A 9,506-nucleotide genomic window follows, 5' to 3' on the forward strand; every position below is an offset into this window, starting at 1 on the left:
ATGCCAATCTATACACTGGACATCACCCAGCTAAAGTTAATTGAATTCAATTGAACTTTGAAGTGATACACATCATAAACCAATTTTTTTCCAAGGAAAGCTACCAGCAAAATTGAGAACCTGTGTGATGTGCTGGCTTGACTTCTACTCTGGAGACCAGGGTTCAAATTCCCTGGAATCAGCCATGGAAACCCACTGGGTGACCTTGGACAATTCACACTCCCTGGGCCTTGGGGGGAAAAGAAATGGCAGTGGCAAACCCCCTCTCAAAAAACTTGCCAAGAAACTTAGGATAGGTTCATCTTAGGGTTGCCTAAGGGCAAACCCTTTCTGAACAAATCTTGCCAAGAAAACTCTATGATATGTGGTTCCCTTAGGGTTCCCATAAATCAGAAACAACTTGAAGGTACACGACAAACAACAAAATTATAGAAGTAGATAGCTAGGCCAGATGTGTGATCATTTATGTTCCATAAAGTCTTAGGCCTTATCTGCATGGTCAAAAAACCCTGTGCTCACCCCAATGCTGGTGCTGTCCCTCCACAGTGTATGGCAGTTTCTACTGAAATACCACAGGTTTCCCTGATTCAAGAGACTTTTCCCCAGAGCTAGCAAAGTTTTTGAAAGCCTGCTGTTTCCACAAAATCCTGCGGTTAGTGTGAAGTATTGCAGTGTGCAGACATTATGGGCCCAATTTGAGCAGGGAAAGGGAATTACCTGTCCCTGGAGCTACCACTGCCTCACTACTTACCTGCAGGTGCTCCATGGACAGGCCTCTGAAGGAGAAAATAGGGCAGAGGGACACACCAATCACATGGCAGGGGTTTCTGGAGACCCTTACCATGTTATCAAAGGGTCCCCCTACCTTCTCCTCTCATTGGTCACATGGGTGAGCCCACCGTCTGGAGGAGCAGTGCTGCACTGGGAGGCCAGGGATTGAGACAGCCATGTTAATATAGTGTCAGCCCAGCTGTCCCATGCAAACAAAACTGCATTACCACACCAGGTATAGCCCAGGACGTGCAGCCACTTTATGGTCAATCCAGGGCCAGTTCCAGAGTTTAGTGCTCCAGACTGACCCTGGACATACCAACCAGTGCAGAAAAGTCTTGGTGACTTGTACTCAAAAAAATTGTGTTCAGAGGTTGTATTGGCACAGACTTCCCTTTCAAAGCCACATTGATCTTCCTCTTCTAAGAGGATCTTGTCTCATTCTGATCTGGTAGTGGAACCATACAGATAGGTCATAGAAGTAAGGAGAGTGCTTGCCCATGTACCCCTTTTGATGTTAACGTCAGACCAATGTCATTCCTACTTTCTTGTGACAAATGTAGCTGCTGTCATCTCATGAGTTCTGACCCTCAGTGTGCTAGCAACCATAGCCTCAGATAATTGAATTCCAAACTGGTAGATCAGTTTTAGGTTTCTGAAAACATTTCTATCAAGATACAAAGAAAACCTTTTAAGTGCTTCAGATGTTACTAACAATGCTCAAATCAAAGTTCCATCATAAAGCTTAATAGACCTTAACATTGTCCCACACAGGCTTCTCTGCAGTTTGCAGAATGTCAATGCATTATGCAGCAGCAGGAACAGGAAGCTATGCGCTTCAAGCTTCAGCACGCTTTGGATGTAAAAGTAAGTCTGCTTCAGTGAGGTGCACTGGAAGCATATCATTTTTCTTTATAAATTTAATTTTCAAAATCAGATTGTTTCCTAGTGTGGAACACTTTTGTGGTATACCTCTGTCAGCTAATTGTTATGGATCTTGTTCGCAAATATATCAAAGGTAACATAGTGAGATTGCACAACATCTCACATCCTGTCTCTTACAACACTTTTACTTCTAATTTATTACCAATGAATATTAGTGCCTCATGAAACACAGGGGCTGAGCAGACGGGCCAGGATAGCACAGGCTGAGCCCATGGCATTCTGGCCCAGGTGCTCATCCGGGTTGGCACGGGAACGGATAAGTGTTTGCATGCTTGTCCCCATGCTGGCCCGAGCCCTCCTACTGGTGCACACTCTTCTCTTGCCGTGCTATTGTGCCTGCTGAGAAGTTAATGTGTTTGATGCTAAAACAGGACAACAGGGGCTGGGGGGGGGCATAGGTCTGACCTGTGCAGATAAGCCCATATACTACCCTTCCCTTATTTCTGCCTAGATACAAGCATCCGAGTTTGTTGCAGGGCCCAGTACATGTGTTGCAGTTTTCATTAAGCAGGCTGTAACTGATACTGGATATCTGTTTTAAATTAGAGGTTTATCTTCTACAAAGGAGAGCCTCACATCTCCTCTTCTGCTTTCCATGCTGAGTTCTTTTATTCTGCTTACTTATAACAACTCTCTTCCACAGGAATTGCAGGGTCCAGGATATACATTGAGCTCCTCTTTGATGAAGCAGCGGCATTCCACATTGCCACACTCCCACCCCTCTAGTGCCCCAGCATCCCAAGCCTTTGCAGGCCACATCTCTCTGGTAAATATCTGTTCTATAACATAAAAACTTTATTGGAAAGCTGTTGCCGAGTTCAGCAACAAGTAAGTTTCCTAATATACTAAGAATCTAGAAAACATGCTTCTTCTTTGGATTTTTTTAAAAATAAAAAATACATCTTTGGAGCAAGTCTATTTTCATTTCCAATTTTGTAAGTAGTTATTCTGTTTTTAATTTATCTCAAATTAAAGTGTATGATTGAAAAAACCCTACCACTAAGTTGTTAATGTCTTTACAATAAAGGTACTGTATTTTTTTTTATATAAAGATCAGTGGGAAATATATTAACTGACTATGGCAATAGTCAAAAATAGTATAGGCTGTAATCCTATGCAAATTTACTTGTGCGTAAGTATTGCTAAACACCCTGGCAACATTTGGACATGCATCTAAGGCTTCATAAACAATAGTCTGTTTCTTAAGCTGCAGATGTGCACCATAGCTGTGTGTTCTTTCTTGCTTCTTGCGTGCTGCTTTGTTACTAAAACCTGACTCACGTTGTCAAATTTCCCCATTTCAGAAAATATAAAATGAAACCACACTCTGCTTTTAACAAATTTTCTTTTAACCAAAGAAAATGGTGTTTGTTTGTTTGTTTGGGTATATTTCAATAACATCATAATACAAATATAAGTTGTCATTTTTTCCCAATTTGTATTTCCACTAGATACCATCCAGATCTAGTTCAGCAAAGGAAGATCCATTACGAGATTTAAAGCTACTTCTTCAAGAATTACGAAGTACAATTGATGAAATCCCCTCTTCAATTCTCCCCAGGAGAGAATATGACAGTGATACTGACTCAATTACAGAAGGTGTTATCAATGCATTGTAAGGATGTGCAAAATGCTACAGTTTGCCTTCAGGAAACGGGGGGGGGGGGGGGGGGGAGAAATTTAGCCCTGGGAGACACCGCCTGAAAAGAGCAGCCTGCCAACGGCCTTTTTTCCTCTGTAGGGAAGCCGCAGCCACCAAACCGTGCGGCTTCCCTGCAGAGGAAAAAGAATCAGTGAAAGCGGGTTCTGTTTAAGCTGCAGAGGCGGCGTAACAAGTGCGCCAATGGCACACTCATTACATAAGTGCCACGTGGCAACCTGCGGATGCCGTGCAGCACTTATGTAACAATGGCGGTGTCCGTGTATACAGGGCATTGTCATTTTTATGCCGCCCATACATTCTAGGGTTAGGGACCATGTGGTTGCTGCACGGTCCCTAACCCTAGAATCAGCGACGGTACGTTGCTTTATGGCGGTATGTACTGCACCTTATTTATATATTTAAGATAGCTGTGTTCTTAAGGTATCTATATGAGAAGGTCTCAGGGTGACATATAATTACAACAGTTTAAACAGGTTGATTACAATTTGAATTAAAACAGTAAAATATGAATAATATAAAAATGCATTAAACAAACATAACAAATTAAAACAGTTTAAAAGCCATGTAGAAATTGAATAAATAAAATCCTTAGGATTTAATGAAAAGTCATGTTTTAACTTGGCTCTGAAGTGAAGGCAATTTCAGTGCCAATTCAGCTCCTAAGGGGAGGGCATTCCATTAGGGTGCCATAACAGAGAGGGCCCTCTCCCACCTCCTCATATTGCATTGGTGGGAGACAAAGAGGGCCCCTCTAGCTTCCCTCAGTCCTTGGGCATGCAAATATATAGAGAGGCACTCTTCCAAATATTGCAATTCATGGAAGTTTAGGATTCTAAATGTTACCATCAGGATCTTTAGTTCCGATTAGAAGCCTATTGACTGCCAGTGCAATTCCTTAAAAACCAAAACGACTAAAATCTGGTAAATGTATGATTTGAGGTGCCTGATTTTGGAAAGGAATGATCCATAGACAAAGAAACCTTTGGCTCATATGGTACATGGAAGGTCTTGTGGTCTTTGATGTGGCAATTAAATATACCTCACATGCTGACTCTGGGATAATAGACTAGTAAACTGCACAGCAGACAGGAGAAGAGGGTGGGTGAAGTACCAAACTAACTGGTGGGAGATGAGAGGTCTGCAAGTCTGTTAGTCATTTCAAATTAACTTGAAATTTAGGCAGCTTCACCTTTGAAGGTTGTATAAATTTCTTCCCTGGTTTTATTCTGTCCTACTTGTACTTCACTTTCTTCTCTTTAATTCTTTCCCTGCATTCTTTTGGATCATGTCGAAACTTCTTTTCACAGTCTCCATTTTCTAACCTCTTTTGGCCTAGTTAGATTTTTGTCAGCTTTTTCCCTAAGCTGCAAATTCTTCTGCCATTCATTTATGTAAATCCTTTATCCTGTCTTTTCCCATTCTATGATCTCAATAGTTGACAGCCAAACTACACGTCACATTTGAAAAACTTTGCATGCTTGGTCAAACGTATGAATACCATAATGTGTAGTTTGGCCCTTTGATATCCCATGATTCTCATCTGTCATTGAAGACAACTCATCCAATCACTAATGGAGGGTTCTCAGACAGGTCTAAGTCCACACAATATAGCGCATTAGGTTTGACAAATCAATGTAGCTTCCATATCTACTTGTTCCATTATTTGGGGGGTGGAGGTGGTGATGCAGGCTATTGTAGTGATTTCTTGGATCTGCACTAGCACTATATGAAAGTGGTTTTAAAAAAGCAGGACATGGTTTGTTTTTGATGAGCAAATTTTCTCCATTCTTTTAAATATTTTCCCTTATGAGTGTTGTCATACAAAAGTGCCATTTCACTGATACATTATCACTCTTGTGTAAATAAATAAATAAGAGAGAAAAGAGGAGAAGAGAAGGAGGCATTTTTGTTATGATATATCTCAGGATTAAAAAGAAATCCACTCAATGTTGGGAAAAAATATTGCAGTGATACTGATAATTGCAAGAAACTAGACGATAACTACAGAAACATTGGATACTTTAGAAAAACATGAGACCTGCAGCAACAAATATTGCCTCCTCATGATACATTTGCCATCTGGAGGCATTCTATGGATTTATCGCTGCTGCTACAAAATCCTTCAGTGTGTTACTGTGCAGATAGGCACCATGTTTGGGATGAAGACTTCATAATCCTCTTTTTGTCTTGTCTCAAACCAACTGTTTTATATGTAATTTATTTGAAATGACTCTAGCTCTTCAGGGTAGGAAAGACTAGGAATTTAAACAAGCACCTGTGGTATGGTTTGCATTTTTCCCCCATGCAGAGACCTTGCAAACAGAGAATGCATTGGCAGAAGAAGACATGAAACCTACAGCAGGTGAGGCAGTTAAGCTGAAGTACTCCTCCTCCTTTGAAGACTGAAGTACTGTGACACAGCTAGGCAGAAGAACTATGAGATTTCTTTTCTTTTCTAGTATTATGTATTTTTGATGTAGCAGTTGTTCTCCTATCTCCTAAAGACTTACGGATCACTGCTAAAGTGTACACTGTACCTTCAGACATTAGTTATTCCCTAAATCCTGTTCTATGGAGAGTCCCAAAGCTGGAAAATTTACTTTGGGAGGCCTGCAATTCTCAAACTCTACCAACCACTATGGCCAACAGATGCAATTCCCTCCAACCTCCTCCTGTGCTTTAGAGCCCAGTTATATCCCTCTCTTATGATGCTTCCACCATGACAGACACTATTCTCAGCAGAAAAGTGGGCTTTGTTCCAGGAACACGCCTGTGGCAGTTGCTTAGATGACACACCTCCCAGATCCATTTCTTAGGGAAGCTACTCTGCCCGAGCTAAAAAAGAAATTAGAAATGCTTCAGCAGCATCTGTTCTGAAGTATCCTTTGACTAAGTGTTTTGTGGCCAGATTGGAATCTGTGCCTCCTTTTGCATTGCTTTTAGGCTTTACATCTATAGTACTTGAGCAATTCTCTTAGGAAAGGGGGTTACTCTGGTAGAAAAGAACAGTCACATTCTTTGAGCTGCCTTTTTTCTTTTTTTTTTTAATTTAAAAATATATATTGAATCATCCTTTTTTCTCCTAAAAATGCATTTGACCCAAGAAGGCAGGTGCTCTATTTTTGCCCCTAGCATCACAACTTCTGGCATGTTTATATGAATTTCCTTGCCAGCTTTAAAAATGGACTTTCTCTCAATGCAGGGAGGCTGCAGTCAGAGATTTACCCACAGATGTTACCCTGGGGCAAGATGCTTTCAGCAGGTGAGAAACAATGTCTTTGGTCTAAATATCCTGGCATTACACATTTATCACTGCTTATTATTTGGAGGCTTGCTTTTCCACAAGAAGTAAATATTTTGAGAAGAAATACTTCATTACTGAGCCAGTGGAAACAATACTGTAGCAATCCCTTGACTTGTTTGAGTGGAAGCTTCATGTTGTAATGTTATGTCTTTAAGATTTTAGGAAGGGCAACTTGATCTTCCCCAAATCTCCTATCTGTCTGTCTGCCTTTACCCAGACTACACAAATTCTACAGTTATAGTGTCTGAGATTATACAGAATTCTTCTTGGCCAGTGTCCCATGGTTGCTAGTGTCAGTTGTACTTCTGAGTGGAATCTAGAGGCATACATATCCCACTGAAGTGCAATACATAAGTAGAAATGTGCTCCCTATTATAAACTCCTTTGGCCCTTTCAGAACACTCCTTGGTCAGTGTCTAGACTTCAGCACTTCAGTAGAGCTCCTCCTGAGGAAATGGTATCTGGTGTAAGCAACTTTATACTACAGTATGCAAAGGGAACTTGCAGCACATTGAGACTAATTGTGTGAAAGAAGTAGCATAAGATTTGGAGACATGTTTATGCTACAACTTCTTTCACTCAGTTAATCTCGAAGGTGTTGCAAGATCCCTTTGCATGCTGATATTCCAGACTGAGACAGCTGATTTATAACACAGTGTATTTTTTTAGTCTCTTAACATGTGCCATGGCTATTTCCTTCTGTCATGAAAACACTTCCGTGAATAGATGAACTCCTTGTATCACCCAGGGAAGACATGACAGTAATCTCTAGAATATACTGGAACCCTGGAGTTTTCTAGCCATTTTTCCTCTACCTGTGTACAGCCCAGACAGCTCTTTGACAGCTGAATTTGACAAATTCACAGGGGGGAAATGTTTATAAAGGACTAGAACCTATAACAACAAAATAATATTTCCATGTTCATAGGTAATATACTTCCATGTATCAAATGTGGCAGGCAGAGAAATAAGTGAGGACTATTAACTTTCGTGCCATGCTTGTGAGCTTTCAGAAGCATCTGGTTGGCCAACCTCACTTGAAAACAGAAGGCTGGAATAGCAGATCTCTGGTTCTGAGCCAGCCAAGAAGTTATAATATTGCTATCACCATGACAAGTTTGTAATGGCGTCCTTGTGTATGCAGAAATATGGTCTTTTGCATTTCAACAAATACGTTGTTTTTATGGATGCACAATCACTGTTAATTCTATACTTTTTTTGTACACAGGGAGCCTTTAACGTTACACACTGCAGACCTTGAAGACCCAATCCTCTCACTTGCCTCCAGCAGTAAGTTTCCACTGGTTGCATTAAGCATTGCTCATACATTTGGCACTGAAGTTTGCTGAGAATTAGGTGTGAGAGATCTCTGCCCCATCCCTTCAAAAGGCAAATCCCATAGTTCCCAAGGACAGTGGCAATGACAGTTATAGGTCATAGGTGCTCTCCTCAAAGCAGTGCTATATGTGTTCTACTAATAAGGTTTTTATTCTGTTTATTCAGCAGCCGTTTTTATTTGTGTGCTGTTTTTATTGCATTTAGCACCTCAAGCGATCTTCAGTTCTACTCCGCGGTATACCTCTTCAAAAAATCTGTCCCCAGAGGAGAGGTACAAAGACAGGTCTCCTGTGCATTCTTTGCTAACTGCACCACTGGATGACCTTAAGGCTTCTTCTGCACCCTCTTTGGAACGTCGATCCAGTCTGAAGAAGAGCAACTCCCCTGAAGCCACAACCTCAGCTGCTTCTAAAAGTAAGTGATGAGCAGGGGAGAGGATTAGAAATAGTGGGGAAATGTGTTTCTCCAGTGTAGAGATACCCTGATGAGAAGAAACCTGGATTGATGAGAACCTTTACAGGATTTTTTTGTACAAAATTTGCACATGATTGCTATAGCAGTAGTAGTATCACTGAAGACTTATTCTCTGTATGTAGTTGTTTTGCACAGAAAATAGCATTTTCTGTGTAGGAAACAGCATTTTTTTGTTGGGGGGTTGTACAAAAAATACTGTTTCCAGTGCTATTTCCTGCACAGAAAATGCTGTTTTCTACAATTTAAAAAATCACTTAAAAGCCCACCTGTGAATATTGTGCAAAGCAAATCCCAAACTGTGATTATTCTTTTAAAAATGTAGTTTTTGAGGGAAATTGCTAAAATAGCTTGTTGCTTCCTTTGAGAAGTAAATTAGTGAAGAATTGCATCCTTAGTGCGAAGTAATAATCAAAACAGTAAAAAACCACCGGCGAAAAGGAAAGTTTGCCTTTCTTCACTAAGTCTTATCAGCTTCAAGGCTTTCACAGGAATCCTCTGGTATAATAGTATTTGATTCAACATCAAGACAGTGTGCAGGATTTTATTAAGAGGCGCAGATCCTGCTCACAGCCTCAATGATCCAACTTTCCTGGATGTCACTTCTATTTCTGTGTCAGTGTGCATAGAATTCTGTTATAAAAGGCTTTCAGTGTAAATTAATGGTGAGCTATTGTGCACAACTTACCTAGGAAGAAGACAAATGGAATACAGTGAGATGTATTTCTGAGGAAACATTCAATCAAAAAAAAGGCAAATTGGCCACTGTGTAAAACATGATCCAAACAAAATTAAAGGGGATGGTATGGTCTGTGCGTCTGTGTAACAATTACAAAGTCCGTAAGGTTTGCCATGGAGTGATAGAGTCAGTGGCAATGAATGCAATTAGATAGCTATCTAGCTAGGTGTGTGTCTGTGTTTGTGCTTTGACTGTAAAAAGAAAAAGAGTAATCCTAATTGATTTTTTCCCATCTAAGCAGATATCTCATTCAGCACTGGTTCTTGTAAGTATAA

The 9,506-nt window shown here is 40.5% G+C and overlaps 1 protein-coding gene across 4 annotated transcripts in view; it reads left to right on the plus strand.

The window, feature by feature from the left end:
* Positions 1-9,506, plus strand: part of CCDC158 (coiled-coil domain containing 158) — a 49,264-nt gene that overhangs the window by 36,119 nt on the left and 3,639 nt on the right. For 3 of the 4 annotated variants that reach the window (XM_042467279.1, XM_042467280.1, XM_042467278.1), the window contains 8 exons: positions 1,546-1,638; positions 2,360-2,482; positions 3,168-3,331; positions 5,688-5,741; positions 6,582-6,641; positions 7,912-7,973; positions 8,226-8,435; positions 9,470-9,496. In XM_042467279.1, coding sequence (XP_042323213.1) covers positions 1,546-1,638; positions 2,360-2,482; positions 3,168-3,331; positions 5,688-5,741; positions 6,582-6,641; positions 7,912-7,973; positions 8,226-8,435; positions 9,470-9,496 — 793 coding nt within the window. The remainder of the gene's footprint in view (positions 1-1,545; positions 1,639-2,359; positions 2,483-3,167; positions 3,332-5,687; positions 5,742-6,581; positions 6,642-7,911; positions 7,974-8,225; positions 8,436-9,469; positions 9,497-9,506) is intronic. The other variant, XM_042467281.1, reaches the window with a different exon arrangement.

This window comes from Sceloporus undulatus, chromosome 5 (assembly GCF_019175285.1).
Source record: "Sceloporus undulatus isolate JIND9_A2432 ecotype Alabama chromosome 5, SceUnd_v1.1, whole genome shotgun sequence".
NCBI classification, from domain to species: domain Eukaryota; kingdom Metazoa; phylum Chordata; class Lepidosauria; order Squamata; family Phrynosomatidae; genus Sceloporus; species Sceloporus undulatus.